The sequence below is a fragment of the Leucoraja erinacea genome, chromosome 21, assembly GCF_028641065.1.
Source record: "Leucoraja erinacea ecotype New England chromosome 21, Leri_hhj_1, whole genome shotgun sequence".
NCBI classification, from domain to species: Eukaryota; Metazoa; Chordata; class Chondrichthyes; order Rajiformes; family Rajidae; genus Leucoraja; species Leucoraja erinaceus.
The window spans coordinates 12,354,224-12,380,563 of NC_073397.1; the positions used below are offsets into that span (position 1 = coordinate 12,354,224).

A 26,340-nucleotide genomic window follows, 5' to 3' on the forward strand; every position below is an offset into this window, starting at 1 on the left:
TTGGTGGGCCGAAGGGCCTGCTTCCAGATGTATCTCTGTATCTCTAAACTAGATCTAAACATTTCTAACTTGATATTTTTGAAGATATGGACATGATGAGTCAAAAGTTCTTCCCCTGATTGGTAAATTTCTACTCATCTTGTCAACTATTAAATAAATATTGCTTGGGACACCAAGTAACAGCATAATAACAACAATGGTGTATTTTAAACATTCATACAAAGCCAGCCCCTCGAAAATTGAATCATTTCTTCAGTTCCACACAACGTTCTCATCCTCAATTGTCATGCTCCATTTACAGGAGATATTATTTTATTTATTTATTTATTTATTTGTTTGTTTTTTGTTTTTTTGTTTTGTTTATTTTATTAGAAGTTAATACAGTACAAAACAGTACAGTGGGACCTAATTTTAGGTGCCAACTATGTAATACCGTAATCCATTCTATGTACAACCTCTAGTTTTATGTTATGAGAAGGAAGTAAGCAAGACAAGAAAAAGAAAACAATAGAAAGAGGAAAAAGTGAAAAGAGAGTAGAAAAACGTGAAGTGTGTATATAAAAAAGAAAAAAGAAAAAGAAAAAGTGGAAAGTAGAAATAGAAGAGAAGGCCCCTTAAAAGAGAATTTTTCAAATCTGTATTCGGAGATGTAGATCTATCCGCGTCATGAACTGAAATCAGCAATCTTTACGGTACCGCTGCATCACATGATTCCAAAAAGTCGATGAAAGGAGACCAACTCCTTAAGAATTGGTCATATTTATCTATTAGTCATTTACAGGAGATATTAAAATGTATTTGTTCAATGGATGAGGATGTTTCTGGCAATGTCATCGTTTATTGCCTTTACCTTTATTAGTTTTGTTTAAAGATACAGAGCAAAAACGGGCCTTCAACCAACGAGTCTGCTCTGGCCAGCGATCCCCGCACACGAGCACAATCCTGCACACTTGGGACAATTTACAATTTTTACCGAAGGCAATTAACCTACAAACCTGTACATCTTTGGTGTGTGGGGGAAAACCAGAGCACCCGTAGAAAACCCACGCAGTCATGGGAAGAACGTACAAACTCCATGCAGACAGCACCCGCAGTCAGGATTGAACCCGGGTCTCTGGCGCTGGGCCACGGCCTGAACTGAAGTATAAGCTAAAAACAACGTGCTGGAGAAACTCAGCAGTTCAGGCAGCATTTGGGGAGGGATATGGACAGAGTACATTTTGGGTCATGAACCTTCTTTGAACTGAAGATGGTTCCCAATCAGAAATATCATCAGTCTGAAGAAGGATCCCGACAGGAAATGTCATGTGTCTATTTCCCTCCATAGATGCTGCCTGACCCACTGAGTTCCTCCAGCAGTTTGTACATTTCAGTATCTACAGTCTCTAGTGTCTCACATGTAGGCTGGACTGGGTAGAGACGGCATAGTTCCTTTCCTGAAATACATTAGTGAACCAGATGGACTTTTACAATCAACCAGTCATTTCATTATTACTGTACCGAGGCCTTTTTTTTAATGTTTCAGTTCCAGATTTATTTAATTACCTGAATTTAAATTCTCCAGCTGCCACGGCAGGATTCGAACCCGTGTCATTGGAACAATTCTCCAGAGCTCTGGTTGCTAATGCAGTAAGTTAACCATTTCACAATTGCCATTGCCTAACCCACTCTACCTGTAGGCCTCAAACTGAAAACCTTCTGGCTCGGAGGCAAGAGTTACTACCTACTGAGCCATGGTTGACATGGGGAGAGAACCTTCTAAGTGCTCCCACAAGAGTGGGAAGAAGGGAACTAAATGGTCACGGAATTACTCTTGGTCTTTTGCATTTGTCGAATATTGAAAGCTTGGATTTAGAATTAGAAGTACCATTTGGTCATTTTACTACGAAATGTTATAAAATACAAGTAAACTAGTTTAGTTTAGTTCAGTTTAGAGATACAGCACGGAAACAGGTCCTACGGCCCACTTGGGTCTGCGACGACCAGCGATCCCCGCATATTAACTCGATCCTACACACACACTAAGGACAATTTTTACATCCACCAAGCCAATTTATCTACATACCTGCACGTCTTTGGAGTGTGGGAGGAAACCAAAGATCTCAGAGAAAACCCACTTGGTCACGGGGAGAACGTACAAACGCTGTACATACATCACCCATAGTCGGGATTAAATCCGAGTCTCCGATTCTACCGCTACTCTACCGCTGCGCCACCGTGCCGCCCTACTGTAGACAAAAAATTAAAACAAAAAATACTGGAAATACGCAACAGGTCAAGCAGCATGTGCAGAGAAATAAAGAGTTAATATTTCAGGTTGAACACGGTTCTGACAAAAAGCCTTTGACCTGAAACTCGAACTGTGTTTCTCATTCCACAGATGCTGTCTGACCTGCTGAGCGTCTCGAGCATTTTCTGTTTTTTTTCAGATTTCTAACATCTGCAGTGTTTTGATTTTCATTTCCTGAGGACGGGAAGCCGACAAAGTACGCCAAAAGATTCAACAAAAAATGACAAACTGGTATTGAAGTAGTTGGAAGAGCTTAAATCAAACGAGCCAATGAAAAGGATTTTCTTAAGTTACTCTTTGGTCAAGAATGTAATTAAAAATATATAATATTGATCCACAGGGATATATCCATTTCTGAAAGGATTCCTTAGAGATGCAAAATTAGCAGAAGCCTTGGTGGAACTCATGTGAGAATAATTGGCCAATTAATAGACCTGCTGCCTCACACCACCAGGGACCCAGGTTCAATCCTGACCTCGGGTGCTGTCTGTGTGGAGTTTGCACGTTCTTCCTGTGCCTGCCGGGGGTGCTCTGTTTCTCTCCCACATCCCAAAGACGAGCGGGTTTGTAGGTTAAATGGCCTCTGTATATTGCTCCTGCTGTGTAAGGAGTGGATGCAAAGTGGGATAAGTGGGACAGTTGTGGATCAGTAGCACATTGACAGCATGAGCTCAATAGAGTGGTTAGAGGAATGTCAGCCGAGTAACTGATGGGAGGTTGAGGCAAAGCCAATGTCCATGTGGTCGCGTGTGGAGTGGTTTGTGAGGAGGGTAATGTTTACTGGTATTCTGAGAGGATTTAGATGGCAAAGAGCAAATTGGGTTTGGAGAAGTGACCTTGGTGAAGGAGTAGATTGGCGAATCTGTGGATTTCTTTGCCACAGAAGGCGGTGGAGGCCAAGTCAGATATTTATAAGGTAGAGATAGATAGATTCTTGATTAGTATGGGTGTCAAGGGTTATGGGGAGAAGGCAGGAGAATGGGGTTAGAAGGGAGAGATAGACCAGCCATGATTGAATGGCAGAGTAGACGATGGGCCAAATGGCCTAATTCTGCTCCTATCATTTTGACCTCATGACCTGAGTGGTAGATTATTGGGATAAATTGGCACAAATCACAAGCTGTAAGGGATTGGGGTTTAAATGTGGTGCAAGGGTTTGTAATGGGCTCTGATGGGGAGGTGTGGTGATGTCTGAAGAAAGATCCTGACTCGAAACATCACCTATCCATTTTCTCCAGAGATGTTGCCTAACCCCCTGAGTTATTCCAGCACTTTGTGTCTATCCTTGCAAATGCTTTGTTTATTCTGTTAGTCTAATAATTAACAGCCAATTAACCTAAAACCTGTACATCTTTAGAGTTTATTCAGTAAATTCAGTGAAATAGGTTTGTTTTTCATTCAACTCAGTAAAATCATACCATACATAAGCACAATCATAAATAAATACAAAAGTGCAATAATTGTAGTGTAAGATTAGTACGCTTCACCGAGGCAGTTCACAAGGAATTGCCATGTTTCAGGTCCCATTTTGGACCATTCAGACTTCAAGTTCTCCAAGTTGTGTCTTATCTCATAAGGTCATAACGTAAGTGATAGGAATAGAATTAGGTCATTCGGCCCATCAAGTCTACTCTGCCATTCAATCATGGCTGATCTCTCAGGTTGGGGGCGCTGCGAGTCGGCTGCCCTGCCAGCAGCGTGTTCGTTATTTCGACTTTTTCTGTTTTTTTTAGTTTGTCCAAATGTTGGTTTTAGTCTCTCTCGGTATGTCTTATGTGGGGGTGGGGGGAAAGGGGCAAACCGTTTTTCAGTCACTTCCTCAACGGAGAGGCGACTTTTTCCATGTCGCTTCTCCGCCTCCCTCGTGACCTAACAGCTTGGATTGGTGCGACCTTTCCCTGTATCGTCCTGAAGCTGTGGTCTCTGGCATGAAAGTGGCCAATTCAGGCACTCCGAGCTGCGGAGTGTGTTCAACCGTCCCGACGTTGGAGTTCCGATCATCCCGACGAGAGGGCCTGTACATCCGGCCGTCCGTAGCGGCGACAACGGAGGGCTCAAGGCCCCGACCACGGGTGAACAAAGGCGGAAGATTGACTGAACTGCATTGCCTTCCATCACAGTGAAGAATGCTGTAGTGGATGTTTATGTTAAATTATATTGTGTACTGTGTGTTCTTTTTTCAATTGCATCGCTGCAGGGCAAATTCATTTCATTGCACCTTAGTTGGTGCATGTGACAAATAAACTTGAACCTATCTCTCCCTCCTAACCCTAATCTCTTGCCTTCTCGCCATAACTTCTGACACTTTTACTATTCAAGAATCTATCTATCTCTAACTTAAAAATGTCCACTGACTTGGCGTCCACAGCATTCTGTGGCAAATAATTCCACAAATTCACCACCCTCTGACAATAAATTTCTCTTCATCTCCTTCGCAACAGAATGTCCTTTAATTCTGAAGTAATTACCTCTAGTCTTAGACTCTCCCACAAGTGGAAACATCCTGTCCACATCCACTCTATCCCAGCCTTGCATTCTTTTGTATGTTTTAATGAGGTCTCCTCTCATTCTTCTAAACTCCAGCGAGTACAGGCCCAGTGCCGACAAATGCTCATCATAGGTTAAACTGCTCATTCCTCGGATCATTTTTGTAAACCTCCTCCGGACCCTCTCCAGGGACAGCAAAACCCTCCTCAGATAAAGTGCCCAGAATTGCTCACAATATTCCAAATGCGGATTTACCAGTGCCTTACAGAGCCTCAGCATTAATGTAATAAAAAGGAACTGCAGGTGCTGTTACCAAAGATGGATAAAAAGTGCTGGAGTAACTCAGTGGGTCCTTAAAGGCCCGTTGACCTGGTGGCGGCACTGGGTCAGAGTCGGCGTGGCCTGGCAATGATGCCCGCTATCCTCTGACGCTGCTCCTTCGCTCCGTGGGGCTGCAGGCCTCGTCCAATCCATGCGCTCATTCTCTGCGGGGCCTCCAGTGGCGCCCGATCAAAGTGATCCCTCAACTGCAGCAGGGCCTCCCGCAACCCACTCATGCCGTCCCCTCGCGCCCCGCGTCCGCCACCCCATCTCTGTGCGCCGGGGCTGCCTCCCGCAGCCGACCTCCGATCACCCAGAGCGTCTCCATGTTGCGTTTCTTTGGGATGAGAGCAGAAACCCACACGGTCACGGGGAGAATGTGCAAACTCCACACAGGCAGCGCCTGCGGTCAGGATCGACCCGGATCCCTGAAGCTGTGAGGCAGCAACTCGACTGGCTGTGCCAATGTACCACTTTGCGGCTTGCTTGCTCTTTGCTCCTAGTGAAAGAATTAGCTCCACCGATATAAAAAATAGTGTAAAATTCATTAAGGTTCCTACAGGAATAAATAGCGCTGCACATTTCAGTAGCCATTTCAGACACACTTTAGGCATGTACCAATAAATGTTCATGAGGAATGCACTCTAATAACTGTACCTGATACAAGATTTGTGTAGAATGTATGAATCCCCATGGAGATTCCTCCGGAAAATGCTTACTGAATACCTACTAGGATGACATCTGGGCTCTGATCCAAGAAACACAAAGTCAGATTGAAAGGGGGTTTTTTTTCAACAAAGAAACAAGACTAAGGGATCGGAAGGGACATAGGGCAAGTGCTTAAACCGCTGAAGAATCGTTCCATGCGTAAATTAACGAGTGTTTTGTTCTTCCCATGGAATTTAAAAGACCACATGAGCTGGAAGGAAAAGGTCTAAAAAGGAATTGGCCATAACTTCTCTCTTCAGAAGATGAGGAAATGGCCAGAACCACTATCTTAATCTTCAATAATTAGAAACACAGTGGGTTGCTATTCCTGACGTTTACTTTCTGAGAATGTGCAATCCCTGAGCACAGAGCACAGGATATATAGGAGGAGACCTGTTTTGCTAAGTCCTCAGCCTAAATCCTGCCTCCCACAAAAAGCATGGGAAGGAAAGAATTAGAGTGGGAGTTTTGAGGGAACCTTGTCATTGTATGAAGAATGAGGCAAGTAATCCATCATCTCCACGTTCAATTAGCCAAAGACAAAATGACTTAGCTGGAGATGGGTGAATATATAGAGTAAGGCAACAGCTTTCCAAAAGGGTCACAGGTAACAAATGCATGACTTAGCTCGGTTTTGAGATACAGCATGGAAACAGGCCCTTCGGCCCACTGAGACGACTCTGACCATCGATCACCCTTTCACACTAGTTCCATGTTATCCTACTTTCTCATCCACTCCCTACACACTAGGGCAATTTACAGAGGGCCAATTAACCTACAAACCTGCATGTCTTTGGGATGTGGGAGGAAACCGGGAGCACCCGAAGGAAACCCACTCCATCACGGGGAGAACGTGCAAACCCCACACAGACAGCACCCGAGGTTAGGATCTAACCCAGGTCTCTGGCACTACCAGCTGTGGCATCTGCTCTACCAGCTGTGCCACTGTGCTTCCCTGGTATATTCAAAATATTAATGGTGGAAGTAAAATTTGAACAGAGTTATTAAATACATCATCTTAATGAATTTATTCTTAAAGGAAGTCTAAATGCAAACTATAAAACAATAAGAGACATAAAGAGCTGGAATAACTCAGAGGGTCAGGCAGCATCTTCAGTGAACATGAGTAGGTAACGATTCGGGTTGGGGCTCTTCTTCAGTCTGCATTTCCTTGTATCTACATAAAGCAGGGTTATTTTCATTATTGTGATGCAGACACAACTGGTAAAACTGCCTATTTTACCTGTGCCTCCTTGCCCTCAGTAGTGAGTAGGCTTCTCCTTGAGTCACCACAGTGCATATGTGATAGCCTTTCCATATTCAATAATGCATCAATGTTGAGTGATTGATATTCCAGTCATGAATACATTATGGGAAGGATGCGAGGAGGTTGTGCACCAGTTAGGGTGGTTCGAAGATAATTCTGTTCATGTTATCATATTGCAATTGTGCAAAGACTGCGTGGCTAGACATAGCCACCAAAATAGCATTGATGAATTAGAGTCATAGGGTGATAGAATCATGGTGTCTTACGGCATGAAAACAGACTCTTCAGCTCAACTCATCAATGCCGAGCAAGACACTGAGTTAAGCTAGTCCCATCTGCCCATGTTTGCCTCATATCCCTCTAAACCTTTCTTATCCATGAACCTGTCCAAGTGTCTTTTTAATCCTGTTATAGTACCTGCCTCAACTACCCCCCTCTCTCAGTACGTCCCATACACCCACCACCAGTCATTACAATTTATCTACTTAATGGGATTGACCAGTGAATGCATTGAGATTTAGTTATGCACATGGTACCTGTTGTAAAAGTCAACACATTAAAATGTAAAGTTGTAAAAGTTGGCACATAGCAGTGGCCTTAAATCTCGGACTCAGTGGTCATCAAATCTCTGAATCAGAAGCCCACTAATTCAAACCCTATGCCAAAGCCCTGAGCACAAATCTAGTGTCAAAATGATACTGAGGGAATGATCCACTGTCGGAGCTGAGGACTCTTAAATTAAGAATTAAATTAAATTAATCCCGATTTACGCAAGGGTTACGTCCTGCGGACTTTTGCTTGAACTGAAAAATTAAACAGTTGCCACTATTTTCAATGAAAGCAAAGCTGTTCTGACCAACTCTTGGCCCTAGTTAGTTGAGGATTATACAAACGCTTTCTGATTTACGTAAGGGTTACGTCCTGCGGACTTTTGCTTAAGCTGGATGGTATGTAAGTCGGAAATGGGGGCGCTACTGCGCACATGGAAATTTACTATTAGACGGGGGGGGGGGGGGGGGGGGGGGGGTGGGGGGGTGGGGGGGGGGGGAGGAGGGGGGGGGGGGAGGAATCTACAAGTACAGTTGACTGGCTTGCGGAAAGCGCCACATGCACAGTAGCGTGCCGCTAAATTCGACTACCGAGACGAGCAACTTGGAAATAAAACAGTGGGCCGAAAGAATTGCTTCTGTAAGTGTGAGTTTATGTAAGTCACCTATTACGTACGTCAAGGATGCCTGTACTACAAACCAATTATCTGGCCGCTATCACATTGCTTGGAGTTTCCACCATACAAACTTGGCTGCTGCATTTCCTGCATTATATTAGCAGGTACAAAACAAAAGTACTGAATTGGTTGTAAAACGCTTCAGAATGTCGTGAAAAGGATGTGAAAGATGCCAAATAAATACAAGTGCTTCTGTTTTGTTTTTTCAGTATAAAACTTTGAAGTTTTACATTTTTGAGTCCAGAGCCTTAATTTTAGATCAACTGATGGAAAATGTTATCAGCATAAATGCATAAACTTTGAAAAGTCGAAACAGTGGAGTACTGTGTTCCTTATTTTTGCACAATTGTAAATCTAAAAATCATTTGTGAAAAGCCGTGCATACAAGATATTCAGCGTACAGGTGGCCCGCCTATTATGTAGCCTGAAGACCTCACGCTGTTCTAATATTATGTTGATCGGTGTGATTTGGACATGTTGCTTGTTCTCAGCGTCCAGTTGAGAGATGAAAACTTATCATCTGTAGGCAGGCAATCAGTCCTAATGGGAAAGGACACAAAGTGCTGGAGTAATTCAGCAGGTCAGACAGCATCTCTAGAGAACATGCATGGGTGACATTTCAGGTCGGGCCATCCTGACCCAAGTGATCACCTATCAAAGATAGACACCAAGCTCAGCGAGTCAGGCAGCGTCTGTGGAGAAATAGGATGGGTGATGTTTCAGGTCAGGACCCTTCTTTAGACTGTGAAAGTAGGGGGGTGGGGGAGGAAGATGGTGTAGAGCCGGAGGCTAGAAAAGACCAGGACCAATCAGGGCCAGCCACAAATGACCTCAAGTGGTACCTGGTAGGTCCATTGTTGCCGAGGGAATGGTGTGATATCAATAAAAAAATAATGTGGCAAACTGTGGAGCTGTTCTTCTGTGGATGGAAGGGGCAAGGAGGGGAAGGATAGAGGAGCGTAAGATGGTTACTTAAGATTAGAGAATTCAATGTTCATACCGCTGGGTTGTAAGCTACCCAAGCAAAATCCACATTCTCCAGAGATGCTGCCAGTCCCAGTGAGTTTCTCCAGCATTTTGTGTTCTTTTGTGTGAACCAACATTTGCAGTGATTTGTTTTACAATACTTCAAGGATTTGGCAGAGGATTCAACATGCTTATTCCACGTAGCCAGTGTGTGGTGGTTGTGGTATGGGTATGGTTTTGGTTGTACGGGGTTTCCTTTACCATGACTAGCAAATGTACACCAACTTCCCACACCGACTTGACAGAGCAAGGCTTTGATCCAGTGGGAAGTTGTTCAAGATGCGTAGAGACCAGGTTCTACTGGAACCTGGTAGCACAGTGGCGCAGCGGTAGAGTTACTGCCTTACGACGCCAGAGACCCGGGTTTGATCGTGACCATGGGTGCTGTCTGTATGCAGTTTGCACATTCTCCCTGTGACCACGTGGGTTCTCCCCCTGGAGCTTCAGTCGCCTTCCAAAGACACGCAGGTTTGTAGGTTAATTGGCTTCTGTAAAAATGGTAAATTGGCCCCAGAGTGTAGGCTAGTGCTAGTGTTTGGTTGTGATTGCTGGTCGGCATGGACTCGGTGTATCCACGCTGTTTCTCTAAAGTCTAAAGACATTCTCAAAGCTTCCTTGAAGGCATGTGACATCCCTGCCACCTTCATATAGAGAAATACAATGGTATCAGGCGCTTCAATCTCCAATGCCTTGCCAAGCCATATCAGGCCTAAGGCACTCAAAATAGATGACAATGAGAACCATGGCCATGCACTGGAACCCCAATGTAAATAGTGAAAAGCATGCATTATCCCCCAACCATACTTCCAGCCAACACCACACCCCCTCCAAAATCCCCCACCCTGACAAGTAGTTTCAACTGCATCTGTGGCAGAAGCTGTTGGTCCCAAATTAGACTCATCGGCCTTCTCAGAACTAGAAGGGAAACAAGTCGTTGAGGGACAGACTCAGAAGGGGAAGATAATGCTTTTGCACAATTACATTAACATTTGCCAATAGCATGCAAACGTGAATCATTGTAGGGCCGTAGGATTATTGTTTCAAAAAGCCCCTGACCATTGACCCATGCTGATTGCAGCAGTGGAAATTACTCAGTGTTGAAAAGGCAGTGTGATACAGAAGCGCCCATGTGGCTACAGTAGCATAATGGTTAAATTGCTGGGCTGATATTCAGAGGCACTAGGCTATTGATTTGGAAGAAAGGAGTTCAAAACCCACCATGTTAGCTGGGGAATTTAAAGCCAGCTAATTAAATAAATCTGGAATAAAAAGCTAGTAATGGGAACTGTGAAACTACTGTGTTATGATTTTCAAAAAGACATCTGGTTCACTAATGCCCTTCAGGGGAAGGAAATCAGCTGTTCTTCCTCGGTCTGGTCTGGACTATATAATTGTCCAGAACCACCAATGAAAATAATTTTGAAACTACCTTGCATTCAGTTCAAGGGGCAATTAGGGATGGACAATAAATGTTGGCCTTCCCTGCAAACTTCATATCCTGTGATCAAATAAATAAAAACACAAGAAATCCAAGTTTGAAAACTAGTTGCTCTCTTGTGTGTGTGTTCGTCCCCCCCCCCCCCCCCCCCCCCCCACCCCCCCCCCCCCCCCCCCCCCCCCCCCCCCCCCCCTCCCCCCCCCCCCCCCCCCCCCATGATAACTTTCAGTGCGTTCTTGGCCAGTGTTGTGTCAATGAGGATGGATAAATAACACTTTTGCAGAGGCTTTTTCCCACACTCTTTCAACCAGTTAGTGCAATAAAATCAGAACTTTACACAAAGTTTGTGGAAACACCTGCTGATTAGAGTACAGAGCATTGAATGCCCACGATGAAGGGGACAGGTACCAGAAAAGACATTAAAAATGGTTAGAAATGCAACAAGAATTGATCGTGACAGGTCCTTAATGAGCATATGGTCTTGCGGTTTTGATATTTTAAGGCTATATCCGAGTGCTTGAACTCAGTACTACTCTGGTAGGAAGATGTTGTTTAGGATCCATTGAAGTCTCTCGCACATTGACCCAAGTGTTACCATAGGGCCTCATTTTGTCATTTTTAGATTTCTCAATTCCTGTTTTCAACAAGCAGGCCAGATTTAAGATAGTCATTTACAGCATAAGTTTCAATTTCACTGAGTTTTCACTAACTCTATTAACTGATGTGAACTCTTGTCATAGTTTGATTTATAATGTAAATGGTCGCAGTTATTTTACAGGCATGTGTAAAAGGTCACATCCTTGCTTCTGAAGGTATCAGGTTTAGGGTAAGCTACAGAGTTATTTAAAACAAAATGCTGAGGATTTAATGGGACATGGTGGCGCAGTATGTTAGAGCACTCTCTTTCACCTTTGGGACCCTGTTTCATTGCAACCCAGAGTGAAAGGATTAGAGTTTCCACTCTGCCCTCTGTAAAGATCTTATGGAAAATGATTTCCAGACTGTGAAAGAGGGACAAGTACAGTACAGATGTGTGGGGCAAGTTTTTTTTTTTACACAGAGGGTGGTGAGTGCCTGGAACGCGCTGCTGGGGTTGAGGCAGATACAATAGTGGCATTTAGGAAACTTTTGGGATAGGAGCATGGGTATGCAGAGAATGGAGTGATATGGACCATGTGCTGATAAGAGTTGTTCTTGGTATCATGTTTGGCACAGACATTGTGGCCAAAGGCCTGCCCTTGTGTTGTGCTGTTTTATGTTCCATCTCTGCCACTCAAATAGAAATCTGAAAGAAGGGAACAGGTTTGAGAAGTGCGCAACAAGCTGATGTAAAGAAGTGTGTCTCCAAAGTTGGAATCAAGACAAAAGCAGAACAGAAGCTTCAGTGTACAGACAGTGACAGAGTGCATGATCAGGGAGTGGTCAAAATCGACACTCTGTCTAAAATGTTGCCTTCCCTGAGCACTGGCATGCTGTTAAGACAAGATCCAACAAACAAAATAGGTCATCAGGGATATCTTCTGGAAGAGAATATCAAGCGTGTTTAATTTTGTGATATTATGTTTGCAAATAATTTACTATTTCTAAATTAGGAAAACAAAAAACTGGCATTCACAGGCATGTATTACATTCCACTACGTATCTGTACTGTAATTCCAGTCCTCTCCTGCTTGGTTACACCCATATGACTATGTAAAAGCCACTTAAATGCCACAATTGCATCTGCTTTCACTACCCCAGCAGTGTGTTCCAGGCATCCACCACCCTGGAACCCACAAAAGAACTAGGCCCGCACATCTCCTTTAAAGTTCCCCCTCTGGCCTTAACGCTCTGCCCTCTAGACTGTGACATTTCCATTTGATCACCCCTACATTAACTGTGCTGCTCTCAGCTGTGAAGGCACTAAATCCTTGGAATTACATCCTTAAATATTGCTGCCTCTCAACATCACTCTTTTCCTTTAGAAATGAGCAACTGAGCTTTTGATCATGGTCGCTCACGTAACCAAATTTCTTCTTTGGAGAGACTTTAGACTTTAGAGACTTTAGAGATATATGGTGTGGAAACAGGCCACTGAATCAGCCATCACCTCCTACTCAAGCACTGTCCTACACACTGGGGACAATTTTACAATTTTACTGAAGCCAATTAACCTACAATCTGTACATCTTTGGAGTGTGGAAGGAAACCGGGGCACCAGGTGAAAACCCACGCAGTCACAGGGAGAACATGCAAACTCCGTACAGACAGCACCCGTAGTCAGGATCGAATCCGGGTCTCTGGCACTGTAAGGCAGCAACTCTACCGCTGCGCCACTATGCCACCCTCTAGTTGATTTACAATCTTGTTACGCATTCTGGGATGTTTTGTTACATTAAAGATGCTACATAACTGAGATATCATTGTTCAATTCTCCGCTTTATATCCATGGGCCGACCACGGTGCTGGCCGCTGCTTCAGATTTGTTCATTAGTAAATGTTGAGGCAAAAAAGGAATATTCTTTCCAATCTTGTTCCCTGCCACCCTTACAGGTTTACTCACTAAAACACAAACTGTTTAAGTTAGCATCTCCAGCGGCGCTTACATATTTATTTTAAAAGCAAGTAATTTCTTTCAAGGCCCTTCCACATTTTTTTAACTTTTCAAGGTAAAAGTAAAACCAGTGGCTTCACCCCATGCTGCTTAATGAAGCTCATTTCAGATTGACTGTTGACCCGTGATATTTCCAACTATAACGCACCCGCAAAGCTGTGGCAGACTTTCCCTAAGCTACTGAGCTGGAATGGAAGTTGCTGCTTTCTCAGTCCCTGCATGTTTACCACCAAATGAACATCTGCAAAAGGAATTTACTGTAAGTTCTCCTGATAAAGTAGAAATACAGAACCTGACAGAGCCACTAAACATTTCCTTATTAGCTGTATTTTCCAACAACATTCTTTAGCTCAGACTGCGATCTTGCTCGTAGAACGCTAAAAGGCAACATGGGTTTCAACTTTGACCTCCGCGCCTTGAGAGAGTCCAGTTAAGTAAGACAGAATATTGGTCTGAGGCTAAAGGTTAAAATCATTTTTTCTGGAGTTTGATACAACATCCGATTCCATATTCGTATCCCCGACTGTTTCAGGAAGTAATCTTTTCATGGGAAAACACTCCAGCAATTGCAGACAACTTGGTGATGGGAATATTCTGTGTGCTGCAAGTTACTTAAACTCCAGCGTTTTTGTTTTAATTATGTTTTTGCAGGAGTGCGACCAAGTCCACATTGATGACGTGTCTTCAGATGACAATGGGCAGGATCTGAGGTGAGCTCGTACTGAAAATAAATCCCATAAGAGCTGTATAACTCTCCAGTATTTCAGCTGTGCACTAATTAATGGAACTAATGCCACTAACAGTCGTCCTCTCTCCTCCCACACAGCACATATAACTTTGCAACAGATGGTTTCCAAACAGCCGCAGTTGGTGGAAACCTTTGCATAGGCTCTGGTGTACATGGGGGTGTAGACTGGATGAGGAAACTAGCATTCCGCTACCGTCGAGTAAAAGAAATGTACAATACCTACAAAAACAACGTTGGCGGCAAGTATCTACACTGTGACATCTACTGAAAGCTATCGAATGATAGCACAAACCGGCATAACTCATTTAAATGGTAGTTTCAATGCAAAATGTTTCAAAGGGAGTCTTTTCAGTCGCAGTAAATATGACAAATCTAACACCCAGGATATAAAGAGTAGGAAGGAACTGCAGATGCTGGTTTACACCGTAGACAGACACAAAATGCTGGAGTAACTCAGCAGGTCAGGCAGAAACTCTGTAGGAGAGGAATAGGTGACGTTTCAGGTCGAAACCCTTCTTCGGACCCTTTGAGTCAAAAGAAGGGTCTTGTCCAGAAACCCCACCTATTCCTTTTCGACAGAGATGCTGCCAGGCATGCTGAGTTACTCCAGCATTTTGTGTCTAACCAAGGATAGAAATGCTTCTTGTAAGGTCTCAATCATACAATTACTCTCAAAAGGAAAGATGGAAATGTTTTGGGGGGTTTTAAAGCCCACAGGATATGAAACAGGGCCATTTCTGGGATAAATCAATATATCATTCATTAGTTTTAATGTATTTAGTAAATGCATTCATTCATCATCTCTGAGACAGTCTACACTGCTTTCCCTGGTGAATCTGTTTCAAAACTAGCACCTATAGTGTTAATTGAAACACTACAAATTCAAAATTGAGATGAGGAGGAATTTCTTTAACCAGAAGGTGGCGAATCTGTGGAGTTCATTGCCACAGCTGTGGAAGAAGAGTCATTGGGTATTTTAAAATCAGAGATCAATAGGTTCTGAATCAGTAAGGGTGTCAACGATTATGGAGAGGAGGCAGGAGAATGGGGTTGAGAGAGTAAAATAGATCAGCCATGAAGAAATGGCAGAACAGACTTAATGGGCAGAATGGCCAAATTCTGCTCCTTTGGCTTATGGTCACATGCCTGACTATTATTTTTTTTTCCATGTGGTTTTCCTGGTTGATGTTGGCTACAGAATGGTGCAGCAACTACTTGCAGTTGTAACTTGCAATAAGACTTGGTTGTGTGTCATTGCACAGGTTTAATCGGGACACCCAAGAGGGAAGGGTGGCTGCAGCTGAGGGCAGATATGGAGGCTCTGACTGACCTGTGGCTGACACATGCACTGAAAGCACTCAGTCTAATTAACTCGAGGTAAGCTGCCTGTGCCTCCCCTGTCTTATCTCAACCGGCAATGTGTTGAAAAATCCCAGTTGGGTTGGAGTGAGGAAATGGGTGCAAGACATGTTGGAGAGAGTGCGGAGGAGATTCACTGGGATGCTGCCTGGATTGGAAGACATTTGTAATGGGGAGGGATTGAATAGGCTGGGCTTGTTTTCCCCTGAGCAGAGGAGGCCGAGGGGTCACATAATAGAGAGATGTACATTGGCGGCACAGTGGTGCAACGGAAGAGTTGCTGCCTTACAGCGCGAGAGACCCCGGTACGATCCTGCCTGTATGGAGTTTGTACCTTCTCCCTGTGACCACGTGGGTTTTCTCCAGGTGCTCCGGTTTCCTCCCACATCCCAAAGACTTACAGTTTTGTAGGCTAATTGGCTTTGGTAAAATTGTAAATTGCCCCTAGTGTGTAGTGTGTGCTAGTGCAGGATCGCTAGTGTAGGGCCCATGGACATCCAGGTTTGTAGGTTAATTGGCTTCTGTGCATTGTCCCTAGTGTGCAGTGTGTAGGATAGAACTACTGAATGGGTGATTGCTGGTCGTCACGGACGGTGGGCCGAAGGGCCTGTTTCCATGCTGTACCTCTATAACAAAAACTAAAACTATAACAACATGAGGCATGTATAGGGTAGATATTTACAATATTTTTCCCTAGTGTATCATAACATGTGGACACGGGTTTAAGAAAAACACAAAGCGCCGGAGTAGTCAGCAGGTCTGGCAGCATCTGTGGAAGGAAATAGACAGGAGATGTTTTGGGGTAGGACCCTTCTTCAGGGCGTATGTTTAAGGTGGGACGACTACATTTTAAAGGGAATTTGAGGAATAAAGTAAGTAACAGGATTGATACTGAATTAAGTTCAATTCTGCTGTGTTGCATTAACTGCTCTGGAGTTGGATCCATGAATTCACAGGATGTGGGCAGTTGATAAAGTTAGCATTTAGTGTCCATCCCCAATTATCAAACGGAAGAGATGGCTAGGAGTCTGGAGTCATATGTAGATTAGACGTGGGCAACTGGTAGAGCTGCTGCCTCACAGTGCCAGTGACCCAGGTTCGATCTCAGCCACTGTATATATAGAATTTGCACATTCTCCCTGTGACCACGTAGGTTTCCTCGGGGATCTTCGGTTTCCTCCCACATCACAAAGACGTGCGGATTTGTAGGTTAATTGGCCTCCGTAAATTATCCTTGGAGTGCAGAGAGTAGATGAGAAAGTAGGATAACATAGAACTAGTGTGAATGGGTGATTGATGGCCGGCGTGGACTTGGTGGGCCGAAGGGCCTGTTTTCATCCTGTACCTCTAAACTAAACTAAAGCTGATTTCCTTTCGAATAGAATTTTGTTGAGCAAGATTTACTGGCCTTTTCTGTCCTTTGAACTTTACACTATTGCCTTTATCCTCTATCTGTACACTGTGGACAGCTTGATTGTAATCATGTTCGCTGACTGGATAGCAAGCAAGAAAATAAAATAATACTAGACTAAATTAAACATATTTGGTTCCATTGAAGTCAGTGGCCTCGGAAGACAGGTGGTGAGCAGAAATAGAGGTTGACACTCTTTGCAACCTAGACTAGATTTCCCACTGGGTATTTTGCAAGCATTTGCAAAACTGGATAAAGACTGGACTGAACTCGGCTGTGATGGCATTTGGAGTCTAAGAGCCAGCAAGAATTCACTGTTAATAATGACACCATATGAATTGGCATGTGTGCAAAGGTGACCTGGCCTCTTGTTTTATTAGAGCATGTTTATAAAAATGATTAGCTATCAATATCGTAGGTGAAATATTTTGTTGTGAATAAGAGTAGTTTAACAAACACCTGAGGCACTGAAATACTCCGGTATTAGAAATTAGCTAATTAGAAAATATCTAAAAATATTTTGAATCAATCGATCTATTTTACAGATCAAATTGTGTGAATATTCTGGTCACAACAACACAGCTGATACCTGCCCTGTCCAAGGTGTTGTTGTACGGACTGGGCACAGTCTTCCCTATAGAAAATATCTACAGCGCCACAAAAACAGGTAAGCACATGGGAATTTTAATCACTCTTGGAAACCTGTTTTTATTCTAAATCATACATAATAATTGGCTCAGGATTACATTGTGTATGAAAGAAATGGGCAGACAACAGCAGAGTGTGAATTCAGCAAATGCTGGATTTGCTCAGTGTTGACTTTAGAACCATTGTGAGTGACACTAATAGATAACTGGACTTGAACTACAAACAATTAAAACAAAGCTCTGTTGAATTAAATGATTAGTCAACGTCTTTGGCCCATGAACAAGAAAGTGTCAGCATGGGCTTGGTTGCACTGTGATCATGCCTAATGCCATTGTGAATACTCTCACCTCAGCTGTGCAAAGGACATGCAAATGCTTCACCGATTACCTCTCCTCGCCGAGATTGGAGGAACATCAATGTTATTGTTTATTTTTTAGGGAAGGAAAGCTGTTTTGAAAGAATAGTTCAAAGGTTTGGAAGGAAAGCAGTCTACATTGTGGTGGGGGACGGTGTTGAAGAAGAACAAGCAGCAAAAAAGGTACATCTTTTTACGTCATCCCGCTGAGTTTCCCTGTTTGTATCACTCGTTATCACCTTCCCCACAGCCAACAATGGACCATTGTGGGCTCCACCTTTCCTTGATCATCGTTGCTGGCTTTGATTTGTCCTTTTGCATATCTTTCATTCATTTGTTCCATGTACCTTTTCATATCTCTCGTTTCCCTCCCCCCTGACTTCTCAGTCTGAAGAAGGATCTCGACCCAAAACGCCACCCATTACTTTTCTCCAGAGATGTTGCCTGTCCCGCTGAGTTACTCCAACACTTGGTGTCTATTTTTGGTGTAAACCCGCATCTGCAGTTCCTTCCTATACATTGATCTGCATTGATTTCCAAATAGAATGAATCTATTCGTTTAGTTTAGTTTAGTTTACATTAGAGAAAAAGCATGGAAACAGGCTCTTCAGTCCACCGAGTCCGCGCCCACCAGCAATCGCTAGACACGAATGCTATCCTACACACACTAGGGACAATTTACAATTAAAATGAACCTACAAACCCATACATCTTTGGGGTGTGGGAGGAAATCGTAAAAATTCCGGCGGAAACACATGCAGGTAATGGGGAGAATGTACAAACTCCATACAGACAGCACCCGTAGTCAAGATCAAACCCGGGTCTCTGGCACTGTGAGGCAGCAGCTCTACCGCTGTGCCACCATGTCGCCCACGGAGATTAGTTATCCAAACAACATAATCACTTCCTCTTGAAGACAAGGATTTGCGAGATGGAGCCTTACCCTTTATCCTGAATGTTCTCTCTGCATTTTCAATTAAAGTTCCACTTACCTTTGGGGAAACAAAATTGTATTGTTGGTTTCCGTTCTTCTTTGTGGAAGGCTTTTACTTTCTAAGCTTCTGGAGAATTGAACTCTAAATAACTTGAAGCCCTATTCCCCTGTCCAATTACATTTCCAGGCAGCTCTTTGGTTGCATGTTCAGCAGTTTCCTCCACAACATACAGGGGACACAAGAGTTGCTGGAATCTTGACTAAAACTCAAAATGGTGGCAAAAGTGAGAGGAATGGATCAGGTAGACGCCCAGAGTCTCTTACCCAGAGTAGGGGAATCGTGAACCAGAGGACATAGGTTTAAGGTGAGGGGGGGGAAGATTTAATAGGAACCTGAGGGGTAACTTTAATTCACACAAAGGGTTGTGGGTGTCTGGAATGAGATGCTGGAGGAGGTAGTTGAGGCAGGTATTATCGCATCGTTTAAGAAACATTTAGACAGGCACATGGATAAGACGGGTTTAGAGCGATATGGGTCAAACGCAGGCAGGTGGGACTAGTGAAGACGCAACATATTGGTCGGTGTGGGCAAGTTGGGCTGAAGGACCTGAGACATACAGCATTCCATGCCTCAGTGACTCTACAACTCAGCGGCTCAGGCAGAATTTGTGGTGGGCTAGGACCTCTCTTCAGACAGGGGTATTGCTTAGATATGCATGTTAGGATCCTATAACTAACTCCCTGTGAACGCATGGGTTTTCACCGGTTTCCTCACACTTTGCAAAGACATGCAAGTTTGTAAGTTAATTGGCTTCTGTAAATTGCCCCAAGTGTGTAGGATGTGAAAGCGGGATAGTATGGAACTAGTGTATGGGTCAGCATGGACTCGATGGGCCTAAGGGCCTGTTTCCATGCTTTATCTCTAAACTAACTAAATTATGTAGTAAATTCAGAATCCTTGGGCTCTATTCGTGATGGCAGATAATTAGTTCCACTGAATGTACAACACTATCCCAGCATCCAATTCATTGTATAAAAGGTCCAGTCAATGTACCCAGAAACATCAAAGCAAACCCATTTCCTACCCCCACTCCCCACCACCCCCAAGGTCAGCACCTGAAGCAACTGAGCAAACAAAGTTTTTACAAGGATATTTAACTCTAATAAGCTTCAGTGGCTGTTTGAAGAAAAGGTTTGAAGTGGCCTCTTACAGATGTGTCCCGGTGTGAATGGTCTGTTTGTGTAGTGAAGGCATTGCGTGAAGAGCAGCCAGCATAGCATGCCTGTCTGTAGGTTGATTAATGAGAACGGCTGACTCAGCAACACACCTGAGCTACGTACAATAGCACGCAGGCACTTTCACTACAAAATAACAGTTGCATCCACAGTTCAGATAGTATCTTACTTCAGTCTGATCCCCATTTTAAGCAGCCCTGGTGATATTTTTAAAGTAATAGAAAAGTTCCACAAATAGATTTGTGGAACACAGTAGTGCAGCATTAGAGTTACCACCTTACAGCAACAGACACCCGAGTTCGATCCTGACTATGGGTGCTGTCTGTACAGATTTTGTACATTCCCCCTGTGACTGTGTAGGTTTTCTTTGTGTGCTCCAGTTTCCTCCCACACTCCAAAGACATCCAGATTTGTAGGTTAATTGGCTTCAGTTAAAAATTTGTAATTTGTCCCTAGTGTATGGGATAGTGTTAGTGTATGGGGTGATTGCTTGCCGGCATGGACTCGGTGGGCTGAAGGGCCTGTTTCCACGCCGTGTCTCTAAAGTCTAAAAGTAAAGTCTAGACCAAACAAAAAAATCAAAAGCATCAAATAAGCTGCACATTGGTGTGTTTTAAGTAATTAAAGTTTGTTTACTTGGGTTTGCCTGAAGGATAAAACCACACAATAACTGCCTTGTCAATGCAGGTACTGATATCCAACCAGCCCAGCCTCATGTTGAGTATGCTTCAGTAATAGAAACATCCCATCATATGATCACTGTCCACTTGCCCATGAATAATACAGATTAAATCTTATGCAATTTGGTTCCCTTAATGGGGTTAAGCAGAAACCTAATCACAAGTACAAGCCCTTCCTAAAAAAAAGTAATTGGGACAATATTTGCGTTTGGTAGCCAAGGATATTTGAGCAGCACAGGATATTCTGACAGAGGAGGGCGAGTAGCCTGAGGTCATGGGCCATTTTGGTACCAATTACATCGACAGCAAGCAGATAAAGTCCTGCAAAGAATAGTTAGGTAGTAGGTTAAAAACGGGATCTTCAGGGTCATGATCTCAGGATGACTAGTGTTTAAGAAGGAACTGCAGATGCTGGAAAATCGAAGGTACACAAAATTGCTGGAGAAACTCAGCGGTGATGACTACCCTTGCTACATGCTGGCAAGGCAAGGATTCAAACTATAGAGCAGTTAATTACACTGCTTTGGAGCTCATGTAGGCAGGAGGGTTTCAGATATATGGATCAGCCATGGCAGGTTGGACATGAACTGGGGGAACCATAGCAATAGGCACATGGATGTGTGATATCACTAAAGGTCATAACTATACGATGAGTGGGGGAATGTTTCATGGAGATGTGCAGGGCAAATTTAATTTTAGTTTAGTTTATTGTCACGGTGAAAAACTTTTTGTGTCATGCTAAACAGTCAGGGGAAAGATTATACATGATTACAATCGAGCTGTCCACTGTGTACAGATACATGATAAAGGGAAACTAGCACAGAGAGTGATGGGGTTCTGGAATGTATTGCCAGAGTGCTGGTGGAGATAGATACGATAGTGGTGTTTAAGAGGCTTTTAGATAGGCATATGGAAGTGCAGAGACTAGAGGGATATGGATCACGTACAGACAGATGAGATCATTTTAGCTAGGCATCATGTTTAGCACAAACAATGTGGGCCGAAGGGCCAGATTCTGTGCTGTACAGTTCTATGTTCTATGATATGCAGGGAATGGAGGGACATGGATCACGTGTAGGTAGAAAGGATTAGTTTAATTTAGCATCATGTTCAGCCTGACATTGAGGGCCAAAAGGCTGGTTCCTGCTCTGTCCTTGTTCTATTTCTCTGTTCTAAGAATAAACACAAGCAAGACAGTCACAATGCCATTGCTCTCAACTGCATTCAGTCTCATTGAACTCAAATGAAAGTCAGCAGCAGGGGGGCGCAGAAGTAGAGTTGCTGCCTTACAACACCAGAGACCTGGGTTCGATCCTGACTACGGGTGCTGTCTGTACAGAGTTTGTACATTCTCCCCGTGACCGCGTGGGTTTTTCTCCAGGAGCTCCAGTTTCCTCCCACACCCCAAAGATGTACAGGTTTATAGGTTAATTGGCTTTGGCAAAATTGCATAGTGCTAGTGTGTGGGGTGATCGCTGGCCGGCGGGGACACAGTGGGCCACGCTGTATCTCTAAAAAAAGTTGGAGGAACTAATTATCAACAACGCATACAGCCGACAGCTGTAACCCTCACACTAGTTCAGCATCAGGAGCTTTAACATTGAATCTGTGGCTGGGTGGGAGCCATGTTAGAGAAAAGCAATGCTGGAACGGAATGGCTGGTTGAATGAGACTGAGGCCTGAAACAGGTAAATGATATCTGATTGATGAACACTCAGACCTGTGTTCCAGGCAGTGTTTGTCAAACAGCCAACCATAGAACAAGCTACTGTGCCAGGAGTTCAAACCCAGCAGCATCAAATAGGCATATCAGCTTTTAATAAAACTGGTTTTTGATCAAATTAAAATGACATGCTTCCAAAAATCTGAAAAATGCAAAGTTAAATGAAATTAACTTAATATACTGGAGGTTCCAAATCATATTTCCTTACAACATAGGAGGTTCTTCAACCTATTGAGTCTATGCCAATTCACAGATTAATCCTATTCCTGCACTAATTTCTCTTGTATCCTATACCCCAACTGTCATTAATTCGCCCACCCACCCACACAAAAGACAATTTACGGTGGCCAATTAACCTACCTACCCTGATGCTGTCTTCTGATGTCTCCAAGACCACAATCCAGCTCAAAATCCAAGAATAGTACAAGTACCAACGCCAGCTGAAACTACCAACGGCTCATATTCATTGTACGAAGTAATAATGATCATACCCGGTCGAGCTTCTGCCTCGCAGTGCCAGAGACCAGAGTTCAATCCTGACCCCAGATGCTGTCTGTGTGGAGTTTGCATGTTCTCCCTATGACTGTGTTGGTTTCTTCCAGGTACTCCCAGTTTCCTCCCACATCCCAAAGACATGTGGGCTTGTAGGTTAATTGGTATAAATTGCTCTTAGTATGTAGGGAGTGAATGTGAAAGTGGGATAGCATCGAACGAAGATGAACAGGTGATCGATGGGCAGCATGGACTCGGGGGTGGGGTGGTGAAGGGCCTTGATCCATGCTGTATCTCTAATCTAAACTTGACATTGGCAAAAAGCTATTATGTCACAACGAGTTAGAGTGACGGCTTAAACTGCGCTGACGTTATTTTGACTTAGCATTTGTATTTTCTTCCAGGAGGAAGTAGTAAGATGCAATATTTGTTTCATGCTCAGTTTTATGTTTCAGTGTTTGTTAATCTTGGGTGTGCTAGATAATCGATTATTTCTAAGAATTCAGCAAAGATCATCAAAAGGTCAACTAGTTTTAGATTATTTTTTGGGTAGGTGGATGCCAATACAAAGAGAAACTGATTTGACAGTAAAAAAATAACAATGTACTATTTATTCCAAGTGTGGATGCTTGCTCTATGGCAGTGTAGAAGGGAGACAAGTTGAGAACCCTATGAGTCAAGTCTCCAGATCCTGTATGACTGTGACTCTATGACTCTAGGTCTGTCTTGCAGATGCAGCAGACTTCATCATTACTTAAAAGGGATGTGTGAACTGGACCCAGTCCAATGCAAGTCAGGCACAGCTCCTTTCAATGTCACTCTTATCCAGCTCTCCCCTAGGTCCCCACCCACATTTTTGGTAATCACCGCCACCTCCTCAAAATACTTGACCAATGTTCGTCACCTATCAAAGAGTTGATCCAACTCAAACATCTCTAACTGGTGACTCATCTCCAGCCACCAATCTGCCCCACCACTCTCAGGTCCACTGGAATATCAAGCTTCCAGTACTGATCTATCTTCTGACTATCAATGAACTCCCACCACCTTCCCCAAGCAACTACCTATATCCACAAAGTTTTTAACCACCACCCTCCCAATCGCTACTCACCAAGCCATTGATCCGCAGCAGTCAACCCTGACAATTAAGAACTATCTCTCACCTGTGTTCACCCATTATTGCCAATGCTTGGTCCTGCCCCTCTTCTCTTCCAGATTTTTCCCAACCCCCCACACCAATAAGTCTAAACAAGGGTCCCGACCTATCTTTGTGTCATGTGTTACTTATCCAAGTGCTCCAGAGATACTGCCTGAGCCGCTGAGTTACTCCAGTTACCTCAGAAACAGAGGCAAGTCACCATGGGCTCTGTGGGGCTGCTTTAGGAGGAGATGAGGTGAAGGGTCCCCATTATTATGGATTGGATGAGACACGTCCATTATTATGGGTCGGGACCCAACTCGAAAGGTCACCTATCCATGTCATCCAGAGATGATGTCTGACCCACTGAGTTACTCCAGCATATTGCGTCTTTCTTTGGTAAACCAGCACCTGCAGTTCATTATTATTACACTGTAAATAATAATTATCCTCAAACTACTTCCACTCAACTTCCATGCTTCTCTTCCCCATGAATAACCTGATCCCAGCTCTTGGGTCGAGTCATTGCCAAGTATGTGAATGCAGAGCATTTGGGTAGCACCTTGCGCTGTGGACCCCAACCCACCTCCACAGGAACGAGTTGGTGCAAAGGCAGGGATTGTTCTAACTGAAACATTCCAATTGACTGCTGTAATCAGAGAGCTTTCCTTTCAACAAACCCTCCTGTGCTTTTTGCAGAACAACATGCCCTTCTGGAGGATCTCGTGCCACGCGGACCTTGAGGCCCTACGGCACGCTCTTGAACTCGAGTACTTGTAGCAGAGGAGAGGCTGCAGCTTGGCTCCCTGACTGTGGTGCCCGTCCAGCTATGAGATGCGTGGATTATGCAGTTGACGTTTGCTTTGTCTTAACCCTCACGGAAGAAAAACAAAAATGGCTTCAGAGTTAAGAATGAGATCTGACCTTTCTACACAAAAAAAAACTCAAATCGTTTTACACCACTGCACCACTGTCTTCGTTGTGGAAATGCGCCTTTATTGAAAAAAAAAAGACACAAACCTGATATGATGTTAACTACAAAGTCAACTGAACCCTTCGTTATCATCGAGACTTTGCTGTGAACACCATGGGGGAGGCAGTGACGTGGTTATAGACAGCGTGGTACAATCACTGTTTTTTTTAATGGTTCTTGCTATTTATGAACTCCTGCTTTCTCCCCCCAATATGAACTGTGCTCAGTGCAAGCACACTTGCCCCTCCCAATGGAAAATACAGTAAGTTCTTATTTAAAAAACCTGCTATTGCTAAGACAATCAAAAGACAAATAATCTTTTTTTTTGTGTAAATTTGTAATCTTACGATATCTCTCTCTCTCTCTCTCTCTCTCTCTATCTCTCTTTCTCTGATACTGCTCAAGTTGTTTTCAAATAGTAACTGCAAATAGCAACCTGTGAGTGTTTTTATTAAAGATAGGTGTCCTGTGGACTGTGCATGTGTCTACACTCTACCTTATGTCACCACCTTGTTGATCAATACGTGCAGTTGGTACTTTTGTGACAACAAATCTTGTGGTTAAATGGCATTGAATAAACAAGAATTTGAAATTTTCTGAGGACTTTTGAAACTAGTCCATTTAGCCAGATCATATGACAGTTTTCAAAGTTAAACAGACCCTCCTTCTGGCCAACAGCAGGAGTGCGATTGGTGTTCATAAATGCCATCTACATCATCATACCAACTGTATGAAGGCATCGAACAATGAAGTTAAGATTCATTAAATTGGTTTTCAACCAAGGTACTCAAAGAACTCCCGGTTTTATATATCCTAATGTAAAGCAAACAATCCTTCGTCAAGCACTCTTCTACAAATACTTAATGACTACAGTCTACAGGTAGTATTACACAAATGTTTCCCACCCGATTAATCACGATCCAACAATGGTTGGAGTTTAGTTTAGTGTAGGGTAGTTTAGAGAGAATGTATAGAAACAGGCCCTTTGGGCCACTTAATCCAAGCCAACCAGCGATCCCCATACACGAACACTATCCTATGCAGTAGGGACAATTTACAGTTTTTACCGAAGCCAATTTACTTACAAATCTGTATGTCTTTGCAGTGTGTAAAACCCACGCAGTTACAGGGAGAACGTACAAACTCTGTATTTAAGAAGGAACTGCAGATGCTGGAAAATCGAAGGTACACAAAAATGCTGGAGAAACTCGGCGGGTGCAGCAGCATCTATGGAGCGAAGGAAATAGGCAACGTTTCGGGCCGAAACGTTGCCTATTTCCTTCGCTCC

At 43.6% G+C, this 26,340-nt stretch overlaps 1 protein-coding gene across 6 annotated transcripts in view; it reads left to right on the forward strand.

The window, feature by feature from the left end:
- Nucleotides 1-25,648, forward strand: part of LOC129707254 (eyes absent homolog 1-like) — a 207,803-nt gene extending 182,155 nt beyond the window's left edge. For all 6 annotated transcript variants that reach the window (XM_055652151.1, XM_055652150.1, XM_055652153.1 and 3 more), the window contains exons 12-17: nt 14,007-14,065; nt 14,182-14,342; nt 15,366-15,480; nt 17,419-17,540; nt 17,959-18,059; nt 24,779-25,648. In XM_055652151.1, the coding sequence (XP_055508126.1) occupies nt 14,007-14,065; nt 14,182-14,342; nt 15,366-15,480; nt 17,419-17,540; nt 17,959-18,059; nt 24,779-24,859 (639 nt within the window). In that variant the 3' untranslated portion in view covers nt 24,860-25,648. The remainder of the gene's footprint in view (nt 1-14,006; nt 14,066-14,181; nt 14,343-15,365; nt 15,481-17,418; nt 17,541-17,958; nt 18,060-24,778) is intronic.
- The last annotated feature ends 692 nt before the right edge of the window (nt 25,649-26,340 follow it).